At 47.9% G+C, this 24,377-nt stretch overlaps 1 protein-coding gene across 2 annotated transcripts in view; it reads left to right on the top strand.

Moving 5' to 3' along the window:
* The window catches only part of USP5 (ubiquitin specific peptidase 5), a 31,115-nt gene that overhangs the window by 2,665 nt on the left and 4,073 nt on the right, over positions 1-24,377 (top strand). The window contains exons 2-15 of one of the 2 annotated variants that reach the window (XM_035141136.2): positions 3,863-3,988; positions 4,170-4,236; positions 4,467-4,600; positions 4,790-4,935; positions 6,423-6,607; positions 9,754-9,848; positions 10,247-10,440; positions 11,667-11,738; positions 14,891-14,972; positions 15,724-15,849; positions 16,710-16,863; positions 18,514-18,688; positions 22,647-22,735; positions 23,397-23,588. In XM_035141136.2, coding sequence (XP_034997027.1) covers positions 3,863-3,988; positions 4,170-4,236; positions 4,467-4,600; positions 4,790-4,935; positions 6,423-6,607; positions 9,754-9,848; positions 10,247-10,440; positions 11,667-11,738; positions 14,891-14,972; positions 15,724-15,849; positions 16,710-16,863; positions 18,514-18,688; positions 22,647-22,735; positions 23,397-23,588 — 1,837 coding nt within the window. The remainder of the gene's footprint in view (positions 1-3,862; positions 3,989-4,169; positions 4,237-4,466; positions 4,601-4,789; positions 4,936-6,422; positions 6,608-9,753; positions 9,849-10,246; positions 10,441-11,666; positions 11,739-14,890; positions 14,973-15,723; positions 15,850-16,709; positions 16,864-18,513; positions 18,689-22,646; positions 22,736-23,396; positions 23,589-24,377) is intronic. The other variant, XM_035141137.2, reaches the window with a different exon arrangement.

A 24,377-nucleotide genomic window follows, 5' to 3' on the forward strand; every position in this document is an offset into this window, starting at 1 on the left:
AGACTGATCTGCTTTTAAGAATTAATGGAAACAAAATGTTCTATCTCAGAATAGGGATGCTTTGCCACACACACTTCAAACCATGTTCTACCTTGCAGGGAAGACTTTGAGAAATAGCAGCTACCTGAGATTTATCCAGCTTTGGGTGTTTTCATGGTGCCTAATACAAATTGCTATTGGAGGATGTATTCAGAAAATCTAGCGCTGTGCCTGTTACTCGGTTCAATGTTATAACTGTCAGAATTATCCAATTAATTTAAAACCAACTTTTACAAGTTGTGAAAAATCCTGCATATACTTCTAAGCAACAGAAGTTCTTCCCCAGGTTCATCTTCACCAATTGACTAGGATTTATTGCGATAACCGGATTTCCTCAAAAGTATATGCTGTAGCTATTTTTAATGAGGACACACCCGGTGTTCGAAATTTGTTGTTGTTGTTTAGTCGTGTCCGACTCTTAATGACCTCATGGACCAGAGCATGCCAGCCAGGCACTCCTGTCTTCTACTGCCTCCCGCAGTTTGGTCAGACTCCTGTTGGTGGCTTCGAGAACACCATCTCGTCCTCTGTCGTCCCCTTCTCCTTGTGCCCTCCATCTTTCCCAACATCAGGGTCTTTCCCAGGGAGTCTTCTCTTCTCATGAGGTGGCCAAAGTATTGGAGCCTCAGCTTCACGATCTGTCCTTCCAGTGAGCACTCAGGGCTGATTTCACTAAGAATGGATAGGTTTGATCTTCTTGCAGTCCATGGGACTCTCAAGAGTCTCCTCCAGCACCATAATTCAAAAGCATCAATTCTTCGGCAATCAGCCTTCTTTATGGTCCAGCTCTCACTTCCCTACATCACTACTGGGAAAACCATAGCTTTAACTATACTGTACGGACCTTTGTCGGTAAGGTGATGTCTCTGCTTTTTGAGATGCTGTCTAGGTTTGTCATTGCTTTTCTCCCAAGAAGCAGGCGTCTTTTAATTTTGTGACTGCTGTCACCATCTGTAGTGATCATGAAACCCAAGAAAGTAAAATCTCTCACTGCCAGGCACATTTTGCAGCTGGCTTTTGACCATTTGCGACCAAGTGAAGATGCCTGGGCACCAGGATGGCACCTGATGTCTCTACCAGCTGGAGGTGCATGCCTGGGGATCCTTGGGTCTTGCCTGTTTTCACACACTAATACCCCAGCCTTTAGTTTACATTTTATTTTCTGCACAATCAGAATGAATTTCTGGAACTAAAATACTTTTTCTGTGCAGCCTGAGCAGGAGCAGTCACTATTAAGAAAAAAAAGAGGTAGGAATAGGACTATGTATGTGGGCTGTCCCTGAATCAAGGGACTTCTCTTCTTTAAGCTCTCAAAAGTTCTTAACCTAGCTCAAGGTTGCCATCTGAACTAGCCAGATGTTTAAATGATAATTGCATTCAGTCCGTCATTTAAAAGAGAAGATTTAAGCGCTGTCTTGCCCCCAAATAGCAACTAGACATTCTGTTTTGGCGACTGCAACCTTGGTTTAAGGATCCATTTGACGCTCAGCTTATATATCTGAATTTTTAACACTGGATACATGCTCAGTCAGCGGGGAGAGCACTGGTTGTTAACTGAGATTAATATTGTACTGCTTCCTGGACAGTAAAAGCAGCCTGGAGGGAGGGAGGCTTGCAGTCCAGTGTCTGCCTAAGGAGGGTGATTCCTGGCAGCAGGTCAGATGTTTGAGGGTGGAGCATAGCTGCGTAAGGAGCCAGACAGCAACTATTACTCAGCAAGCAGAAACCAGGAATATAGACTGGCAGTTTTCTCTCCTACGTAGAATGAATGTGATAGCACAGGGAAGACTGCTTGGCCTGTGCTATCTTTTCCAAAGATCAGCTTCATCTCTTCTTCCTTCCCTGCTGCTCTTTATCTGCCTGCCACATTCCTGGGAGCAAAGATGCCCAGGAGGCTGGTTCATCTTGAGCGAGTGTCTGTCCATGCTGGGATTTGTGGAATTGGAAGAAAAATGGATCAACAACTGATCTGCCTTGAATAGCATCCATAAGCTCTCTGCAGAAAGCCGGTCCATGAAATAAATCAAAAAAATTGCAAATATAACCAGGGGGAGGGGGAGAATAGAAAAATCATAGGCTGACAATAACAACAAAAATATTCCATCATTCGTAACATAAATGAATAGATTGATATATGCAGTTCATGTGTCCAAATATGCATCTAAACAAGACTGACAATTTTAAGTTAGCCTAGAGCATTATCGAGTTACACAAAGGTAAAAGGCAATGCAGAAGAACATATCAAGTGACCTATGTCTTTCTCGATCTTCATAGTTACCCTTTACTCAAAACTTTAAGCTTTTTCCTTGGGTCTTTGATGTCTCAGGAAGTGTTTAAAAATATAAATAAATTGTTGTTTAGTCGTGTCCGACTCTTCGTGACCCCATGGACCATAGCACGCCAGGCACTCCTGTCTTCCACTGCCTCCCGCAGTTTGGTCAATCTCATGTTTGTAGCTTCGAGAACACTGTCCAACCATCTTGTCCTCTGTCGTCCCCTTCTCCTTGTGCCCTCCATCTTTCCCAACATCAGGGTCTTTTCCAGGGAAATAAATAGCAAGTATCAAATCACTACATGAATCTATAGCATGCTCTCACTCACATTTAGGCACTAAACCAGACCATAGCTAAGCATGAACTTACAAGCGTGTGGGGACTCACAGCCAAAGACACAGCTGCTTTGCTTCTCCCTCCGTTCTGCTGCTGCTGAGCTACCCAGATCGAAGCCATGGTTTGGCTTAGTTTTCATTGTTAAGCTGGGCTCGTGGTTTGTCTCGCTCCACACAAACCACGAGCTGCAGCCTAGGTATGTTCTTGACTAACTGCTGGTGGTTTGTCTGAGGGATACAAACCACAAGCCCTGGTTCAAACATAACACTAAGCCAAACCATGACTTAGCTACTGGTAACGGGGTAGTTCAGCAGCAGGAGGACCAGCGGCAGAACAAAAGCGGCTGCGATTTCTCCTCTAAATACATTTGTGTGTTCACGCTTTGATATGATTTGTTTTATATGAACTTGACCTTAGAATACCGTGTGTGTGGCTCTGGTTCCTCTGTCTCCAAAACATCATTGGCTACGGAAAATGATAACTGAAAGATAGATCAGGGAGGAAGCAGCCTCACACCCCATGACAAGCAAAAAGGCCTCAAACCTGGAAATCCTCCATATTAAAGACAAGGGACAAAACGTGACGTAGACCTCTCATTTGAACCACTTCAGTTTGAATGGCTTGAATGATGCTCCACTTCAAATCTCCCATGCACAAATCAAGCTAGTATGTTGGCACAATGGTTCCAGTCTAGCCTTCTCACTGGCACACTGAACTGTGCAGGCTTTTAATTTGAACCTGGGAGGAGGGGGGGCATGCAAACATTTGACTTCCCCGCTTGCAGAATCTGCTCCGCTCCAGCAATAGATATCACACAGGAGGTGCAGACTGTGCAGCTTGGTTTGTAGACTGAATTTGGTTTTCAAATCCAGTTTGTAAACTGGGCAGCCTTTCGGCCCCAATTCTGAAGAGTGCAGAAAAACAACAACACAGAATGTAGTGTTGGGTGTAGAACTCAGCTTCCTGAAGATTGTACAGATTTGCTTGGAAGTTGTGTGGCCTGGAATGTTTAAGAAATTGTTAAAAAACGAGAGATTTGTGGATGGAATACATTTGGATAACTTAGCCTGCAGCCTTTAAGCTTTTGGGGGCATAGAATCTTTGTGCTATTGTTGTTTCCAAAAAAAAAAGTTGGATTACTCACGGCGCTGCAGACTCATCAACCCGCCTCAACCCCCATACCTGTTGAATGTCCTCGTATTTCTGTTCTACAGGAGTCTGATGGAGGCTTGTATATTTGCATGAACACGTTCCTGGGCTTTGGAAAGCAATATGTGGAGAAACATTATGAGAAAACAGGCCAGCGAGTTTATCTACATCTTAAGAAGACACGCAAGTTGGTAAGAATAGCTGGCTTTCTACCTTATGCGCTTGAACTGCTTGAGCTGAGAAAGTGAGCTTCACATGTTTAACTTTCTGAGCAGGGGGAGAAATTCCAGGTCCCAATGGCTACTGCCTTGTGGGCTATGGCCCAGTTTTTGGGATGGCTTCCTAACTACCTCCCTCTTGACTCTGCTCCAGAAAGAAGAAGATACCAACTCTAGCTCTGGAGATCCTCCTAGGAAGAAACCAACGCGTCTAGCTATTGGTAAGCAAACATCCCTGCTCCTCTCTGGTACCCGGAGGATGAAGTCCTTGCATATATCTGGGCTACAGTTTTCCTAGTAGTAAAGACTGCAGGAAAGCTGATATTCCCCATTCCCTTTTAGATCATACATGATGTGGAATTTGGTGTTTGGCTGAGACTTCTGCTTCCTGATCTTATCATGTTGTCTCTTCCCCCTCTCATTTGCTGCTGTTGTGCTTCTCTTTTGGCAGGTGTGGAAGGTGGGTTTGACATCCCGGAGGAGAAATACGAATATGATGAATATGTCAAGATAGTCATTTTACCAGAGCACTTGGATATTCCTCGAGATGGACTGGAGGGTCTGCCAGATATGGTCAAGGACAGGGTAGGCTCTCTGTTTCATCAGGGGGGGGCGGTCCTGGATTGTTTGTTGGGGCAGAAGAAAGGCCAAGTACTGGGGCTTGGGGGGTGGGGAAGTATTGAGGTGCCTTGGCAGAACTCTGTCTGCAGATGCAATGCAGCTGGGTGGGTTAGGAGACTGTGGAAGGCTGACCCTCTCCTCTTGGCCGTTCAGATTTCCAGTGCAATTGAAGCGATTCTGACAGCAGACTCTGCCTCGCGGAAGCAGGAGGTGCAGGCCTGGGATGGGGAAGTTCGGCGTGTGTCAAGGCATGCCTTCTCGCTGCAGCAGCTCCAGAATGCTGTGCGTATTCCTCCTTGGTGAGTTTGATTGCAAAGTCTCATCATCATAATACAATAAGAATATTTTTATTTATTTATACCCCACCCATCTGGCTGGGTTTCCCCAGCTACTCTGGGTGGTTCCCAACAGAATATTAAGAACACGTTAAAACATCAAACATTAAAAACTTCCCTAAACAGGGTTGCCTTCAGATGTCTTCTAAAAGTCAGATAATTGTTTATTTCCTTGACATCTGATTGAACGGCATTCCACAGGGCGGGTGCCACTACCAAGAAGGCCTTCTGCCTGGTTCCCTGTAGCCTCACTTCTTGCAGTGAGGGAGCCGCCAGAAGGCCCTCGGAGCTGGACCTCAGTGTCCGGGCTGAATGATGGGGATGGAGACGCTCCTTCAGGTATACTGGGCTAAGGCCATTTAGGGCAGGGGTCCCCAGACTTACCGAGCGGCGGGCCGGTGCCCGCCGCGCCGAGTGCGCGGTGGGCCGGATGGCAGGGGAGTGCGCGCGCAGCGGGCCGGAGGGCGGGGGAGTGCGCGCCCGTGCGCATGCGCACACGCACACGGGCGGAAAAAAAATCGCCGAAAATCGCTTGTGCGCATGCGTATGGGCCTCCCCTGACCCGGAAGTGCACCAGAAATGACCTCTTCCGGGTCGGGAGAGGCCCGTACGCATGCGCACAAAGGATTTTCGGCGATTTTTTGCCGATTTTTTAGAGCGTCGCTGCGCCGCGCGCCGTGAGAGCGGGCGGCGGCAGCGGGCGGCGGGGGTCGTCGCGGGCCGGATTGGAAGGCCGATTGGGCCGCATCCGGCCCGGGGGCCGTAGTTTGGGGACCCCTGATTTAGGGCTTTAAAGGTCAGCACCAACACTTTGAATTGTGCTCGGAAACGTACTGGGAGCCAGTGTAGGTCTTTCAGGACCAGTGTTATTTGGTCTCAGCAGCTACTCCCAGTCACCAGTCTAGCTGCCACATTCTAGATTAATTGTAGTTTCCAGCTTACCTTCAAAGGTAGCCCTGCGTGGAGCGCATTGCAGTAGTCCAAGCGGGAGATAACTAGAGCATGCACCACTCTGGCGAGACAGTCTGCGTGCAGGTAGGGTCTCAGTCTGTGTACCAGATGGAGCTGGTTGACAGCTGCCCTGGACACAGAATTGACCTGCGCCTCCATGGACAGCTGTGAGTCCAGAATGACTCCCAGGCTGCTCATATTTCTCCGTCCCTCTGCTGAGTACCATAGTGGGAGGAAGAGTGGAGCTCCTTTGACGCTTGCCAAGTCTTCCCGCCTGCTCTCACCTGAGGCCCTTCGCCCCTTCTCTGCGGTCACTCATGTTTAGGATGCAAGCCCGCAAGTTCTCCAGGAAGGAGACAAGCTTGTGTGTGTGCCTATGCCCGGGCTTGCATGTACATGCCTGCCTGCCTGCCTGCCTGCCTGCCTGCCTGCTTCCTGGTGGGCTGAAAGTCGCAGTGGCTGAGAGAAGTCGCTTATCCCCCACTTGTTTCCATTGCCAGTGGCTGGAAGTGCAGCAAGTGTGACATGCGCGAGAACCTGTGGCTCAACATGACCGATGGCTCCATCTTGTGTGGGCGACGCTACTTTGACGGCAGCGGGGGCAACAACCACGCAGTGGAACATTACCGGGAAACGGGCTACCCCTTGGCCGTGAAGCTGGGAACAATCACTCCTGATGGAGCTGGTGAGCGAAGTGTCTAGCTGAGGCTGCAGCCAGTCTCTGTCCTGACAATGTGGGAATGTTTAGGATAGTAGGAAAGGATGTATTGAATAAGTATTCTCCTTCCCTCACTCACGCTAGTGAAGTGATGTAGCAGAGCAAATTCCCCTCAATATAGCTGGAAGCCAAATTATTTCCTGGTGTCCCATTTGACCCCTCTTAAAACAACAACAACAACAAATTTTTATTTGTACCCCGGCACAACAACAACAACAAATTTTTATTTGTACCCCGGCCGGAGCCGGGCTCAGAGCGGCTAACATCATATAAATAATACAATATGCATAAAAACATAAGACACAAGAGTTTTTCTGAGTAAAGTAACAAAACGTTTACTCACATTTCAGTTCACAATTTGGTCCCTGAAAGGCAGGCTTTACCGTGTTTCTCCTAAAATAAGACGTGCCTCTAAAATAAGCCATGGCACGATCTTTTAAACGCAAAAAAATATAAGACATCCCCCAAAAATAAGACATGTTGGGGGTACCGGTACCTACCCGACCCAGCGGGAGCCGGCAAACGCAGCAGCGCGTGCCGCGCCGAGCCCCAGCCCAGTGGGAGCCCCAGCACAGCGACGCGCCGAGCTCCGACTGAATGGGCCCCAGGACCTGGCAGCGGGCGGCGCGCGAAGCCGCAGCAGCCGGCAGCAGCCCCAGCCACGCCGCGCCGCGCCGCACCGTGTCAAGCCCAGTGACCCAGCAGTGGGCTCAGCGGGCGGCGCGCGAAGCCGCAGCAGCCGGCAGCAGCCGCACCGCACTGCGTCAAGCCCAGGGACCCAGCAGTGGGCTCAGCGGGCGGCCGGCAGCAGCCGCGCCGCACCGCGTCAAGCCCAGGGAGCCAGCAGTGGGCTCAGCGGGCGGCGCGCGAAGCCGCAGCAGCCGGCAGGAGCTGGCAGCAGCCCCAGCCGCGCCGCGCCGCGCCGCACCGCGTCAAGCCCAGGGACCCAGCGGTGGGCTCAGCGGGCGGTGCGCGAAACCGCAGCAGCCGGCAGCAGCCCCAGCCGCGCCGCGCTACACCGCGTCAAGCTCAGGGACCCAGCAGTGGGCGGCCGGCAGCAGCCCCAGCCGCGCCGCACCGCGTCAAGCCCAGGGACCCAGCAGTGGGCTCAGCGGGCGGCACGCGAAGCCGCAGCAGCCGGCAGGAGCCCCAGCCGCGCCGCACCGCAGCACCGCGTCAAGCCCAGGGACCCAGCAGTGGGCTCAGCGGGCGGCGTGCGAAGCCGCAGCAGCCGGCAGCAGCCCCAGCCGCGCCGCACCGCGTCAAGCCCAGGGACCCAGCAGTCCAGGGACCCAGCAGTAGGAAAATAAGGAATGTTGCATTTGACTGTACTAATGGATTACATCCCACAGACAAGACAGGTGCTGGAATGGTTTTTGCCTCCTACTTTGGAGTCTGGGCCACGGACAAATTCGCTTGTTTGTGCTCAGGCTATGAAGCAGTCATAGGGGTCTGCAAGAAACCTTTGCTGGCCTGGGCCCAAGGACAGGTTGGGTTGGTGCTGACTCCTCTCTTCCCCACCAACTTGAAGGGAGCATTGCTATTCTTGCACATGTCAACATTCTTCCAGGATTGGGAGGCTTGCTAGGGCAGTTGGCTTGCTGCATATCCTAGAAGCCTGCCTTGCTCCACCAGGAATGACCAAATGTTCTTGGGGCAGGGTAGTCAGAAATTAGTTTTGCTACACACCCTTGCGTGCAAAGACAGGCTCTGGCAGACGGAGCGGATGAGACTAATAGTCGGTCCAGTGGTCAAGAAGGCAGTTTCTGCACATGCTGTAGACAGAGGGAAGTGAGGGGCAGATCGGGATCATCAGCCTAGGAAGGTAGCCCCTCTAGAAGAAGGAAAACTCTGAACCTAAACCTCCACTGCCTTGCAGGATCTCTGCTGTTACCGAACATAGGTGCTTCACAGTTGATGAGAGACATATATTTTGCTCATCTGGAAAGCCTGTCTCTTTGCCCACATTTTGTAGGAAGGAGAGGTTTTGGACATACAGTCGTACCTTGGTTGTCGAACAGAATCCGTTCCAGAAGTCCGTTCGACTTCCAAAAACGTTTGACAACCAAGGTGCAGGTTCCGATTGGCTGCAGGAGCTTTCTGCACTCAATTGGAAGCCACGTCAGACGTTCGGCTACCAAAAAAGGTTCACAAACCAGAACACTCACTTCCAGGTTGGTGGGGTTTGGGAGCCAAAACGGATGAGTACCAAGGCATTCGACAACCAAGGTACAACTGTACCTTGGTTTTGCAAGGCCTTCAAGAGCCAGATCAGCGTACTTAAACAACTGAGTCTGTCCCATCAGCTGCCAGTTGGCAGACCTTCTCGACCATGAGCTGGGAGCATATTTTGACATGCAACCCATCCCTTCCATAAACAGCTTGAGTAATTATAGGCCAATAGTATTGTACACTAATCCTGCAAAATAGGCGTGTAAAAGATGTAAGATTGAAATTTTAAATATCATTTTTTGCATGCAGCAGGACGCAGGTAGTGCTGTGGTCTAAACCACAGAGCCTAGGGCTTGCCGATCAGAAGGTCGGCGGTTCGAATCCCCTCGACGGGGTGAGCTCCCATTGCTTGGTCCCTGCTCCTGCCCACCTAGCAGTTTGAAAGCACATCAAAGTGCAAGTAGATAAATAGGTACTGGTCTAGCGGGAAGGTAAACAGCATTTTTGTGCGCTGCTCTGGTTTGCCAGAAGCAGCTTAGTCATGCTGGCCACATGACCTGGAAGCTGTATGCCGGCTTCCTCGGCCAGTAAAGTGAGATGAGCGCCGCAACCCCAGAGTCATCCATGACTGGACCTAATGGTCAGGGGTCCCTTTAGCTTTACCTTTGCATGCAGCTTTCCAAAACGACACCCCCGCCCTGCATTACTCAAAGTGCAGTCAAAGATAGTTCATCTTCTCTCCTGTATTTTTAAAAAATGATAGAACTGCTGGGGACCAGATAGAATTTACCTTGCTGGCTCAAGCAGCATTCAGCCTGCCGGGGTGCTCCAGATGGTCATCCCTGCTTCTGAGGATTTCTGTAGGTGGAACAGCACCGAGATCCACTTGGTAAAAAGTTGTTGGTTTTCACCTCCCCTCCCAATGTTTCCATTCTCCGTAGATGTCTATTCATACGATGAAGACGACATGGTTTTGGACCCCAACCTGGCTGAGCACCTGGCTCATTTTGGGATTGACATGCTCAAAATGCAGAAGGTGAGAAGGGGCGATGGGAGTGTTGCTTCCTGCCCTGAGATTTTCATGGCCACTAGGGCTTGAGATTTTCACATGTGACACTGGGATGGGATATGGATTTGCCATTGGAGTAGCTCAAAGGCTTTCGAACAAATTGGGAGAGAGGGAGAGAGACTGCCTGTTACCAACTCCTAATGCCGGACTGCGGCCAGAATAATTCTTCTGTCTATGATTCAATGTTTTAGGAAGATAAATTCCAAGCAGCCCAGATGGAGAGAGGGGAGAGGGCTCTTGAGTTCTTTGTAAGCTTTGTTACATGCAGCCTTTGTTGTGACTTGCTCCATTAATTTTCCTTGGATCAACAACTCTTGGGGGAGAGGGGCATTTTCTGAGCATTTTCTGTGGTTCTTTCTTCCCAGACTGACAAGACGATGACAGAGCTAGAGATTGACATGAACCAGCGGATTGGTGAGTGGGAGCTGATCCAAGAGTCCGGGGTTCAGCTCAAGCCACTCTATGGCCCTGGCTACACAGGCATCCGTAACCTGGGAAACAGCTGCTATCTCAACTCAGTAGTGCAGGTGTTGTTCAGCATACCAGATTTCCAGCGGAAGTAAGTGACCTGGAGGAGGCCTCTATTGTGTCTGTAGCTGCAGCAAATTGTATTGAATCACTTCTGAGAGTGCAAACAGGTATCGCCTGTAATATAGCAACACCTTCAGAAATGAAAGCATAGCATAGTGTGGTGTGTCATTTTAGAAGGTGAAACATAATTTTTGCAAGTTTCTTCAGTTGAAGGGTCTCATAAATATGTTTTTGGGTGTAAGGAATTCAAATCTGCTATTTTTGTGATTAGACAACATTTAGCTTGGTAAGTCTGCCTTTGATTAAGAGGCACAAATGGCTTTTGGAAAACCAAAGAATTTTAATTTTGCCTTCTGAAAATGTCAGGCAATGCTAAACAATAATAATAATAATAAGCAACAATATGAAGCAATTATAAGCAATAAAAATAATACCAATGTATAATCTAACTGCAAATACTTGGCAATCATTTTTAATGATTTCTTTGAAATTGTACACACATTTTACTTACCCAGCAAAACTAAATTATATTGATTTAACCAAAATATCTTTTGAATTCACAAGGTATGTTACAGCTTTTTAGCTACCTTCGTTTTTGGAATTTGGAAGTTGAAAAAAAAATCGATGTGTCCTGATCGCATAGCCCAAGTTCATTCTCTCTGCTTCCAATTAAGTTAAAATAAACCATTTGTGGGCCTTGTCTAAAGCTTTGTAAATCTAGCAGACCTACAAAATTCGGATAATGATTTTCAGTGAGTTTTGTTGCTGTTGTTCAGTGTGTACCCTGCCACATCTCGGGCGCTGGGAATGGGCACTAGTTCATCAGTCACAAAACTGCTTGCCACAGTGCTTTGATTACCATCTTCCCTGCTTCTGGCCATCAGAAGCCAATTGGAATGAAAACATGCCGTTTCCGGAAGCCATGCCAAACAGGAGTCTCCAGAGGAAGGAGATTTCAGAGCTGAGGGGCAGCTATCTCTCTCAGCATCCTTCAGTTGGTGCCTAAGCATATTAAGGGGACATTGCAACTCCAAACATGCAAGAGAGACCCAAAAGCAAGAGATATTTCTTTACTGCTCCAAGGCCTAGTCATGTGGATTATTATTATTATTATTATTATTATTTTATTTTAACAAAATGAGGTTGAGGTTATTTGGGCCCCCAAAACCCTGAATCTTGCCAGCTCTTCTGTTCTGAATTATGCATATGTGGTTCACTGAGCTGTTCTTTTTTGTTTGCTTGCTTGCATTCTAGGTATGTAGACAAGCTAGAGAAAATATTCCAAAATGCTCCTGCTGATCCGACCCAGGACTTCAACACCCAAGTGTATGTAATGCTCGAAAGGGCTCTTTCTGTCATGGACCGCATTCCCTTGGGGGTAGTCTGTGTCAGTGGCTGCTGCGTGCTCCTAGCGGGGTACAGCCACCCCTTCTTTCTCTTTCTGTCACACCCTTCCCCCCCTCTCCCCAGCCAGTGGACCGCCAGGTAGATCTCTCTTGCCAGAGGTCTGAGCTGATGGGTGGCAGAAGGCCTTCTGCCTCATGCCCTACATCCATTTCAGCTTTCCCTCCCGCGTCGCCTATGAAAATAGGCTGCTAGACCCCTGGGTGCCCGTCTCTGCCCCAAATGGACAGGGTTGGGGACTGGAGTGAGGGGTCTCCTCCCTCTCTTGCTACTGCCCCTCCTGTTGCACCTTGAGTGGCTGCTGATGCTCCTCTCTAGACAAGGCTGCCCTGGCACAGTTTCTGCAGACAAGTTTTGTTTATTTGGCCCAGAGATTTGAATCTGCTGGAGTGCTCTTGGAAAGCTGATTACTGCTAAGCAGCACTTGTTAATTTCAAAAATAAATAAATCCAAGTTTAAAACGAATGTAGTGTCGTTGTTGCTTACTGCTTTGTTCAGGTAATGCAAGTTCACTTGTAAATAGCAATTGGCCATGCCTCTGTCAGCCCAATTCTCCATGTTTCCTTCGCTGCTGTTTCTCTAACCCAGGCATCCCCCAAACTTCGGCCCTCCAGATGTTTTGGACTACAATTCCCATCATCCCTGACCACTGGTCCTGTTAGCTAGGGATCATGGGAGTTGTAGGCCAAAACATCTGGAGGGCCACAGTTTGGGGATGCCTGCTCTAACCCTTCTCTCCTTTATCCTTTTCTTGTTGCTAGTTCCAATAGGTTAGATCAGCGATGTCCAACCGGTCGACCGTGATCGTCAGGTAGATCCCCTGGTGATCGCAGTCGATCACGGGCTCCTTATCGATCGTTGGATTTTTAAAAAGGAATAACGAAAATCTCTCCCCCCGCTTTTCGGGTAGATGGGTAGATCACTGCCAATTTTTTAATACTGGGAGTAGATTGCAGTCTCTTAGGAGCTGTACGTGTCTGGGCTAGATTACTGGGGCTGCCCTTTGGAGTTCAGGCCCTTCACTGTTTGTCACAGTTCGGCAGTGAACAGAGTGTGCTCACTAAGCAAAAGCAGCGACAATTTGAGAAACATTCTGCAGCGATTGGGGTGCTGCCACATTTTGTAGAATTGTGAGGGTTTAGAAATCTAAGGACACAGCTAGATTGGTAAAGAAAAGGCGTTTTATATGCGTTGTGTATGCATTATAACACTGTGGCACCGGACTTGAGAGTTCCATTTTTGCCAACCCGATTTCTCATACAAAGTTTAAAACACGTTTGCCTGAAACACTTCTTTGATGTGTCTAGATCAGGCATAGGCAAACTCGGCCCTCCAGATGTTTTGGGACTACAGTGGTGCCTCGACTTACAAATTTAATCCGTTCCGAAGGCACCTTTATAGGTCGAAAAATTAGTAAGTCGAAAAGCGCCACTGGAAACGCTATTTCCCATAGGAATGCATGCATTGGAAATGGAAAAATTCGTAAGTTGAAGCAACGCCATCTAAAAATTCGTAGGTCAAAAAAACCCTATCTAAAACCGCCGCGGTTTCTGTTCGGATGTCGAGAAATTCGTAAGCATGTGGCCATTTGTCCCACTCATAAGTCAAAAAATTCGGTTGTCGAGTTGTTCGTAAGTTGAGGTACCACTGTACAACTCCCATCATCCCTAGCTAACAGGACTAGTGGTCAGAGATGGTGGGAATTGTAGTCTCAAAACATCTGGCGTTTGCCTATGCCTGGTCTAGATGCAGCCTGTTAAAATGAAATCCAAGTTTTTGGGATTTTTTTTAAAAAAACAACCTGGATTGTGTGAATTAGTTTTTGTTTCAGGTGTGGGGAATCTTTGTCCCTCCAGATGTTGCTGAGCAATGAATTACATCTGCCCCAGCAAACATGGCCAATAGCCAGGGATGATGGGATTTGTAGTCCAGCAACACCCGGTGGGCCAAAGGTACATCACACCTCTTCTTGAAAAGAAAAAGCTATCTTAAGTTGGCTTCAAGTTACAAGAAAGGAGATTGCAACTAAACATCAGGAAAAACAATCTGACCATTAAGAGCTGTTCAACCGTGGAACGGTCTCCCTCGGGAGGTTGTGGATTTTCCTTCCTTGGAGGTTTTGAAGCAGAGGTTGGATGGCTTTAGCTGAGATTCCTGCACCTCAGAGTCCCTTCCAGCTCTTATCCTATATAATAATGTCCAAGTTGTCCCTGCGTCCAAGCTGTCCCGTGTGTCCCTGGGTCACTGCGCATGTGCCCCAGGGATACAGGGATTGGACAGCAGAGACTGCGCGCGCGCACTCTCTCCCCCCTCCGCCTCCTCCAACCGCCGCTCCCGCCGGACACCACCTCACTGCAGGGCACGTCAGGGAAGCGAGGGTGGAGGCCGGCGAAAGCCTCCTCACAACCCTCCCTGGCCGTGAGGAGCGGCGGTTGGAGGAGGCGGGGGGGGGGGAGAGTGCGCGCGTCCTTCCTGTCGGCGGCTGGGGGAGAGGAACGGAGGAGGAGAACGCAGCGCTTTCTCCTCCGTTCCTGTCCCCCTGCCGCCGACAGCAAGGACAGGTCCCAGGGTTCGGAGAAGCGCTGCACAAGCGCTTCTCCGAACCCTGGGATGTCTTCTTCCTGTCGGCGGCTGCGGGACAGGAACGGAGGAGGAGAACGCAGCGCTTTCTCCTCCTCCGTTCCTGTCCCCCTGCCGCCGACAGCAAGGACAGATCCCAGGGTTCGGAGAAGCGCTGCACAAGCGCTTCTCCGAACCCCAGGATGTTCTAGCGCCCGTTATTAAACGGGCTGAAATACACTAGTTATTCTATAACCTAAGGAAAAGCTGGATGCCACTAATCCTGAGATCCCTATTCCTTGGAAAAGACATATTGTGCTGTTTGCAGAATTCCTTGGACACAATTGACCTTGGAGGGCTCCCAAATCACTCCCAACTATTGGAGCCCAAACACTGATCTTTTGTGTGAAGTGGGAGATGCCCTTCAAGATTTCAGCAGGCTACAAGGTGTAAACTTGCAAGGTCATACTTCTGTCATCTGTGCTGGGGCTGATTAAATTTTTCTGCTTTTCCAGAGCCAAGCTGGGCCATGGGTTACTCTCTGGGGAATATTCAAAGCCAGCTGCTTCAGATGGAGAGCAGCAACTGGACCAGAAGGTAAGGTTTTGAAGCCCATTTGTCCCTGAGCTTGGAAGGAGGCTTCATAAAAATCAGTTACAGGCGGTGTGGATAAAAATAATTACGTATTATTTTAATTTTTTAAAAAATCAGATTTTTAAAATTTAAATTGGATTTTTTGGAGTTAAATCGGATTTTTAAAATAAAATGCTTTTGGAGAAAAAATACTTCCAAAGATAGTTTTCTATTTAAATTACATTATAGTCCGAATTTGTTTTAAGTTTTTCATGTGTGCTAAAACTCAGTCTGTTTTTTTAAATAAAAAAAATTGTTTAACCACATCAGTTAACAAACATGGATGCAAGTGGTATAATGTTATTGTTTTAGTTTTAGTTAAATAAATTTAAATTGTTATTAAGGAAATGATTGTTTTTCTCCTTCCAATAAAGTACAGCAGAAAAGTTGTCCAAATATGAACAGTTTACTTATTAAACCTCACAATAATTTCATAATTATCTGTCTACATATCTCTAATAGTATAACCAAATCAGTAATTTTTGATATAGCTGTAAAAACTACTCTGAAAATTTATTATTCCAAAAACGAAACCTTCATCTGGTTGTAAATATTAAGATTATACCAGCAGGAATGAGTCCCTCTGTAAAAAAAATGATTTAAATCAAGTCTTACTGACTAGTGATTTAAATCATGATTTAAATCGATTTGATTTTAATCCAATCCACCCTGGTTACAGTCTCCTGGTTGAAGCAAATGTCTCCTCTCCTTGCAGGGCATTCAAGATGGCATCGCACCGCGAATGTTTAAATCACTTGTTGGCAAAGGTCATCCAGAATTCTCTACCAATCGGCAACAAGACGCTCAGGAATTCTTCCTGCACTTCATCAACATGGTGGAGGTAACAATTCCCGGGCTTTAGGAAATGGCTTTCTTCTACTACTGGCTAGAAATGGTAGGAGGGTACTTGGGCTGGTGACTAGGAGTTGTTTGGCAACTGACAAACACCCAGCCCAAACCCCCTGATGATCTCTCCCAGTGGCTGCATGTAGATGTTAAAAAGCCTGGGGGAGAGGACAGAATCCTGGGGTACCCCAACAGATGTCAAAGAGAAAAACAAGTAACCAGACTTTTACAAGACATCTGAAGGCAGCCCTGTTTAGGGAAGCTTTTGATGTTCGACAGACTATTGTATTTAATATTTTGTTGGAAGCCGCCCAGAGTGGCTGGGGAAACCCAGCCAGATGGGCAGGGTATAAATAATAGGTAAAGGTAAAGGGACCCCTGACCATTAGGTCCAGTTGCGGACGACTCTGGGGTTGCGGCTCTCGCTCTATAGGCCGAGGGAGCCAGCGTTTGTCCTTGAGACAGCTTCCGGCTCATGTGGCCAGCATGACTAAGCTGCTTCTGGCGAACCAGAGCAGCACACGGAAACACCGTTTACCTTCCCACCAGAGTGGTACCTATTTATCTACTTGCACTTGACGTGCTTTCGAACTGCTAGGTTGGCAGGAGCTGGGACCGAGCAACGGGAGCTCACACCGTTGCGGAGATTCGAACCACTGACCTTCTGATCGGCAAGCCCTAGGCTCTGTGGTTTAGACAACAGCGATTTTTATTTTAGCATAGGCTTTTAAAGGAGAGGCGGACAGAGTAGATTTTGCTTGTTTTGATCCTTGCTCCTGGATCTTCTCCTCCAGTATGTATGCTGTCGCTGGCCCTAACGCCTCTCCTTCCTGTTCCCATATTTTCCTTCCTCAGAGGAACTGCCGTAGCTCCGAGAACCCCAACGAGGTCTTCCGCTTCTTGGTGGAGGAGAAGCTCAAGTGCTTGGCCACGGAGAAGGTGAAATACACCCAGCGTGTTGATTACATCATGCAGCTGCCGGTGCCCATGGAGGCGGCACTGAACAAAGGTGGGGAGCTGTGATGTCACTGGTGCCTCCCCCCTCCGTCCTTTGCAGATCTTTCTTTCTGTGCTCAAAGTGGTATGTGCAAGAGCATTGGTCCCCTTTCCACCCTAAACAAAGGTAAAGGGACCCCTGACCATTAGGTCCAGTCGTGACCGACTCTGGGATTGCAGCGCTCATCTCGCTTTATTGGCCGAGGGAGCCGGCATACAGCTTCCAGGTCATGTGGCCAGCATGACAAAGCCGCTTCTGGCGAACCAGAGCAGCACACGGAAACACCGTTTACCTTCCCGGTTGGAGCGTTACCTATTTATCTACTTACACTTTGACGTGCTTTCGAACTGCTAGGCTGGCAGGAGCTGGGACCAAGCAACAGGCGCTCACCCCGTCACAGGGATTCGAACCGCCGACCTTCTGATCAGCAAGCCCTAGGCTCTGTGGTTTAGATCACAGCGCCACCCGCGTCCCTTCGAGCAAAGCTTACTCTACCACAATGTTTCCTGAACTTGGGTTGTTGGACTACAATTCCCATCTTCCCTAGCTAGCAGGACCAGTGGTCAGGGATGATGGGAACTGTAGTCCAATAACAGCTGGAGACCCAAGTTTGAGAACCCCTGCTCCATCATTTCCCTGTGATTTTCATGAGGATAACGGCCAGCCAATTCCCTTTATCGCGCTCCACTCTGAAACTGGTGGAGCCTCGCTATGAGATTCTGGTAACACTAAAACCCCGTTCATAGCAGCTGCCTCTGTGTCTCTCCACCTCTGCACAGCATACACATAAGCATGGATTTAAGTGAGAGGATACTCCAGAGCTTTTTCTGTTGTTGTTGTTGTTGTTAATAAAATTTGTATAGCGCCCTTCACCCGAATATCACAGGACACTTCGCAGCACAAAAACACAAAATAAGAACACAAAATACTTAATAAAAGCAAAAACAAACCAATAACTCCCCTGTTACCTTGCCCAGCCAAACAGATGTTGTTTGGGCAATAGAATTAAATACCACCAAGAAATCAAATAAAATCAGCTCCGTTGCAATCACCCAACTTTTCTGGGTAGAGGTCATCTATTATCATTTATTATTATTTATTGAATTTATATACCGCCCTATACCCGGAGGTCTCAGGGCAACAACCAACAACCAACCAACAACAACAACCCAATAACCCCCACCCCAAAAAACACATTTTAAAGGGGCATAGGATCCTAAAAGTAAGTGTTAGGGCAACCAAGGGATATTTAGTTCCCAATATGAACCAGAATTCAAACTGCAACAAATATAGATCATGAGTTTCATCTGGAGTTCGTCAGCAACAGCACAATTTAACACCTTGCACAAGGAAGAGACATTTGTGACTGGTTGGTAGCTGTTCTAATCCTAATTAAGCAATCTCTGTCCTTTTAAACTGGTTGGGAGGGGTACTTTTTGGGGTTTTTATATTGTAAACTACCGTGTCATCTACGGATGAAAGGCGGTATAGGAATTTTAATAAGGAAGAAGAAAGAAGATGTTGCCCCTGGCATAGCAGCAAACACAGGGAATTATGTAATGGAAACTGCAGCTGGCCAGTCCCATTTCCATGACCTATAGCCAAACCTAATGATAAATCCCTTGTGTGCTAGATCATGCTTCTTTTTGCTTTTTCCTGCAGATGAGTTGCTAGAATATGAAGAAAGAAAGCGGCAGGCAGAGGAGGAGAAGCAGCCGCTGCCCGAACTGGTCCGTGCCAAGGTGCCTTTCAGCTCCTGCCTAGAGGCCTATGGGGCCCCAGAGCAAGTAGATGACTTCTGGAGCACAGCCTTGCAGGCCAAGTCTGTGGCACTTAAGTGAGTTGGGGGAGCAGGGAGGCAGTGCTAGCTACTTTGATATTGGGTGTGTGCAAGGAAATAAAGTATTCTGTTACTCTGGTTTTTTAAAACAACAACAACAACAGAAACCTTGCTGAGGATCGCATTTGTGTCATCTTAGTACAGTCACATCTTGAAAGTCGAACAGAATCCGTTCCGGAAGTCCGTTTGACTTCCCAAACATTCGGAAACCAAAGCACGGCTTCTGATTGGCTGCAGGAAGCTCCTGCAGCCAATCGGAAACTGCGACGTCGGACGTTCGGCTTCCAAAAATAGTTTGCAAACCGGAACACTCACGTCCGGGTTTTTGCGGCTTTCGGTATGCAAAACGTTTGAGAACTAAGCTGTTTGAAAACCAAGGTGTGGCTGTATTAGTGCCATTGTGGAGTTGTTTCCTGTTGCTGTGAAGCTTTTGTGTCGTTCCAGTGAACTTCCCAAGGAACTGGACCCTAAAACAGGCTCCCTAAAACAGGACCCCTTTTCCCCATGTAGGAAACCGCTAAGTGTGGCAGAGGAGCACCAGCTGGGCAGGCACCAGGCTCTTGCACAGACAAGCCTGGTTGGCAGATGTTGGGCACAGTTTGAAGGAATGGCTGGAGACATTAGTGGCTTTGAAAAACAATGCATATTATAAGATCTGAGAAACAAAATTGCACCACTGAACCAGAGCTGATGAGACCCAGAGCAGGCTTCCTCAAACTCGGCCCTCCAGATGTTTTGAGACTACAATTCCCATCAACCCTGCTAGCTAGGGATCATGAGAGTTGTAGGTCAGAAACATCTGGAGGGCCAAGTTTGAGGAAGCCTGGCCCAGGGAGTGGGACCTTGAGCTGAACTGGGAGACCTAGGTGCTAGAAACCTAGATCTTGCATAGGAGATATTCCCCTCACCTGCAGATCTTCCATGAGCTGTTGGTGCTTCTTCCACACCTCAAAAGGTTGGGTCGGGTCTGCCGTCCTCCCACTGCCCACAGGATTTGTGGGGAAACGGAAACCCGGGCTGTTGCTCCTTCTTAATTTGTGCACAGATTGTTCCTTCTGCCCCAGGTGGCTGATGTTATGGCATCTGGGAAAGTGAGAGGGGCTCTCTACGTGGGGCTACCTTTGAAGGTGACCTGGAAACTGCAATTAATCCAGAATGCGGCAGCTAGACTGGTGACTGGGTGTGGCCGCCGGGATCACATAACACCAGTCCTGAGAGATCTGCATTGGCTCCCAGTACGTTTCCGAGCACAATTCAAAGTGTTGGTGCTGACCTTTAAAGCCCTAAACGGCCTCGGTTCAGTATACCTGAAGGAGCGTCTCCACCTCCATCATTCTGCCCGGACACTGAGGTCCAGGGCCGAGGGCCTTCTGGCGGTTCCCTCGCTGCGAGAGGCCAAGTTACAGGGAACTTGGGGCCTTTTTGGTAGTGGCACCTGCCCTGTGGAACACCCTCCCATCAGATGTCAAAGAGAAAAACAACTACCAGACTTTTAGAAGACACCTGAAGGCAGCCCTGTTTAGGGAGGCTTTTAATGTTTAATAGATTAGTGTACACTCATACTTCGGGTTAAGTACGCTTCAGGTTGAGTACTCCGCGGACCCGTCTGGAACGGATTAATCCACTTTCCATTACTTTCAATGGGAAAGTTCACTTCAGGTTAAGTACAGACTTCCAGAACCAATTGTGTACTTAAACAGAGGTGCCACTGTGTTTTAGTGTTCTGTTGGAAGCCAGCCAGAGTGGCTGGGGAAACCCAGGCAGATGGGCGGGGTATAAATAATAAATTATTACTATTACTATTATTATTATTTATTTATTTATTTATTTATTGCCTTGTCTTAGTCAAGTAATTACCCAGAACAGTACGCCCTGCACAGCTTCCTGACTGGGAGGGAATAGCTCAAATCATATTTGGCTATACCTCATATCCAAAGTTAACTCCAGCCCCTTGGCAAATTCCCTACCTAGGAATAATTTGGGGAGGAGGGGAAGACTGAGCAACAACACCCTCCTTAGCCAGAGAAATGGCTGCAATCACACAGGTGCAGCTGGCCTGCAAAGAGGATCTGCTTCATTCTGCTTCTCCTCAGTCCATTTCCTCCTTGTTTTGCTAGCTAGTGGATGGGTAAAACTACTGGGTTCTTCCATTTGGGAGGCTGCCAAGTGCCATGGCCTGATGTTCTGCCAGCATGTCTCCCTTGTCTACAACCAGAAACTGCCCGTCTGCTATTCATTGTAATTTGTGACAATTAATGGACTGATTCAGTCAGTATATGAGAGAGAGAGAACCCCCCATCTCTCTCTCTCTCTCTCTCTCTCTCTCTCTCTCTCTCTCACACACACACACACACACACACACTGTGCATAATTGCTCACTCACTAAAACACACTTGGATTCCGAGCAAGCTTTGAATGAGTAAAGATAAGAGAAACACATGCCAGGCACAGGGAGGAGACTGATTAGCTACAATCTGCAAATCCATATCACAGAGGAATGGGATCTGGGTGGGGCAACTTCTTCTTCTTTGGCGATCACTCATAGCCGAGTAAGATTGTCTTCCACAAACATGGTTTTTTTAACCATGAGTCCGTAAGTGACTGTGGAGGCCAATTCTGGATCATCACGTCCTTCCACAGTGGGGACATTGGTTTCCGGGCGGGAGTTGATCACGGTGTGGATTTGCCAAGCGTGCCTTCCTCTTAGCACGTTTCTCCCTTGTGTCCTGAGATAGAGTGTCTTCAAAGCCCATGACACCTTTGGTAAAGGCTGTTCTCCAACTGGAGCGCTCGCAGGCCAGTGCTTCCCAGTTGTCAGTGTTTATACAGTGATACCTCTACTTACGAATGTTTCTACTTATGAATGGAGCTCCGTCCGCCATCTTGGATGCGGTTTAGATAGGATTTTTTCTACTTACGAATTTTTAGATAGGGTTGCTTCTACTTACAAATTTTTTCTCCCAATGCATTCCTATGGGATTTGACTTACAATTTTTTTCGACTTACAAATGTGCATTTGGAATGCATTAAATTCGTAAGTAGAGGTACCACTGTACTACATTTTTTTAGATTTGCCTTGAGACGGTCTTTAAACCTCTCTTGTTGACCACCAGCATTACACTTTCCATTTTTAAGTTCAGAATAGAGTAGTTGCTTTGGAAGACGATCATCAGACATCCGCACAACATGACCAGTCCAACGAAGTGTATGGAATAGCACTGAAAGTTTTAAAGGAACTGATAAGGAAGCTACAGCTGTACTTTGCACAGAAGCCTACAAACCTTTTTCCAATTCAGAAAGTACCAGCATAGGCAAAGGGTATCGTTCCGTCCTTTTTTGTCCTGCCACCTGTGGAAGGAAGACCTATCACATTGTTGGACATCTTCAGCTCTAAAGTGTACAGTTGCCCCTTCGGAATTCATTTGTTTGTTCTGTGAGCCTCGTTACTGGTGGCTTCCATTTTCCATTTTCGTTTGGTATGAAACAGTGCACACCCCAGTAGAAGCAAGTTAAGGAAGTGTGTGCACGGTCCCTGCAGAAAGTGGGAAGCTTGCGAGAATCTAAGAAACTGTAAGCTTGCAACTGCTGCTCCATGTAAGAATCTATATTGAGCTGTCCCCTTCTCTCTTTGTTGGGTGTTAACTTTTGAAATAGGATGCTTCAGTATGGTCAGTATGGAGAGCCAGTATGGTGTAGTGGTTAAGAGCGGTAGACTTGTAATCTGGGGAACCGAGTTCATGTCTCCGCTCCTCCACATGCAGCTGCTGGGTGACCTTGGGCTAGTCCCACTTCTCTGAAGTCTCTCAGCCCCCCCTCACCTCACAGAGTGTTTGTTGTGGGGGAGGAGGGGAAAGGAGATTGTTAGCCACTTTGAGACTCCTTCGGGTAGTGATACAGCGGGATATCAAATCCAAACTCTTCTTCTTCTTCACTAGCTCTTCCTCTCATTTTTTAGGACAACCCGGTTTGCATCCTTCCCAGATTATCTAGTGATCCAGATCAAGAAGTTCACTTTTGGCCTGGACTGGGTGCCCAAAAAACTCGGTAAGAGGGCTATTCTTGGGGGGGGGGGGCTTGTACATTTTGTGTTTTTGTCTTTTATTTTTATGCTGTGAATCGCCTTGAGATCTACGGATGATGAAAGGCAGTAAAAAAATGTAATAAATAAAATGTTGAGAAATCACGGGTTGTCCAGGGTTGGGAGTGACACCCCATAATTCCAGCATGGCAACTCTTGTCACTGCACTAGATACTCCGTCCTAGTTGACAAGCGTAATGACAACATTTAGCCAAGATATATGGTTTTTCTGACTGTTCAAAGTGCTTCAGCTCTCCGGTAATCCTTAAAATACCCTTGTGAGGTAGGCCACTATTATCTGCAATTGTAGATACGGGGGAGTGAAGGGGGGGTCACCACAGGATGTTAGGTTGCTTAAAGGCAGGTATAATAATAATAATATTATAATAATAGCTGCCATCCACCCTCCAACTGCCTCTAGACACTCACACAGGTTTGTGGCTGTGGACTTCCTGGTTCATGGTTTCTGCCATTATGCAACATCTGTTCTTAGGAGCATCTCCTTATCGGTGGCATAGATGGTGGCATTTCCTTTTCATTTTTTACACTAGCCTTCTCTGTTTCGCCAATTTACTTTCCCCTTCGACGCAATCCCTGACACGATCCCTGTTGTACTTGCGTTGGCAGATGTCTCCATCGAAATGCCAGATGAGCTGGACATCTCTGCACTCCAGGGGACGGGACTGCAGCCGGAGGAGGAGGAGATGCCCGACATCGCGCCTCCGCTGGTGACGCCAGATGAGCCCAAAGGTAGCCTGGGTTTCTATGGCAACGAGGACGACGACTCCTTCTGCTCCCCTCACTTCTCCTCTCCGACATGTTAGTGACTCTTCTCCTTTCCTCTCTTCCTTGAGCCTCTCACTCACTCGCTCACTCGCTCCCCCCTCCCTCTCTCTCCTTGTGTCCTGTCACCTGTGTCGGTGCCTTTCCTTCTCCTTGCTCAGTCTGTCTTCCTGCCAGCTCTTCTGTCGAATTGCTGGCTGCCTGACTCTGCACCACCTTACACTACATCTCAGGATCCACTATTGAATCATGGGGGCTTCAGGGATGAAACTGTAAATGCGGAATCTTATAGGGTGTGTTTCTAGAGAATCACACACACACCCTCCTTTCTTTTCTTTTTCTAGCCAGAAGCAGTTACTCAAATCTTTGTCTGAGGCATGTCTGTTTCAGAGCTGTGTTTTCCTGTCACATCTCTCCCCCCCCCTCTAATGAGACCTGGAGGTTGCCAAACCCTTCCTCAAGCTGAGACCTTGAATACCACCAGGAAATTAGCAGAGTGAAATGTTATGGCAGTGGATGGGGCATAGTGAACCTTCAGGCCTCGTTCAGAAGAGGTATTCCAGAGAAACAACCCTCGACAATATCTTTGCAAAGTCCGTTTCTTGTCCAAGGGCACTTGCCCATCCTCTGCTCGTAGTCATCATCACATGCGGCGTGTACATTTCCTTTAGAGAAGACCTGTGCAACTGTGGCCCACCAAACTGAACGCTGCCCACCAGCTATAAAGTGTAGCCTGCCAACAGTTTTACAACCCTCCCAGTCATCATTATTCCTCTGGGTCTTTCAGACGAAAAGCTCCACTATTGTCTGCCTGAATCTCCCACC

The sequence above is a fragment of the Zootoca vivipara genome, chromosome 16, assembly GCF_963506605.1.
Source record: "Zootoca vivipara chromosome 16, rZooViv1.1, whole genome shotgun sequence".
Taxonomy (NCBI): Eukaryota; Metazoa; Chordata; class Lepidosauria; order Squamata; family Lacertidae; genus Zootoca; species Zootoca vivipara.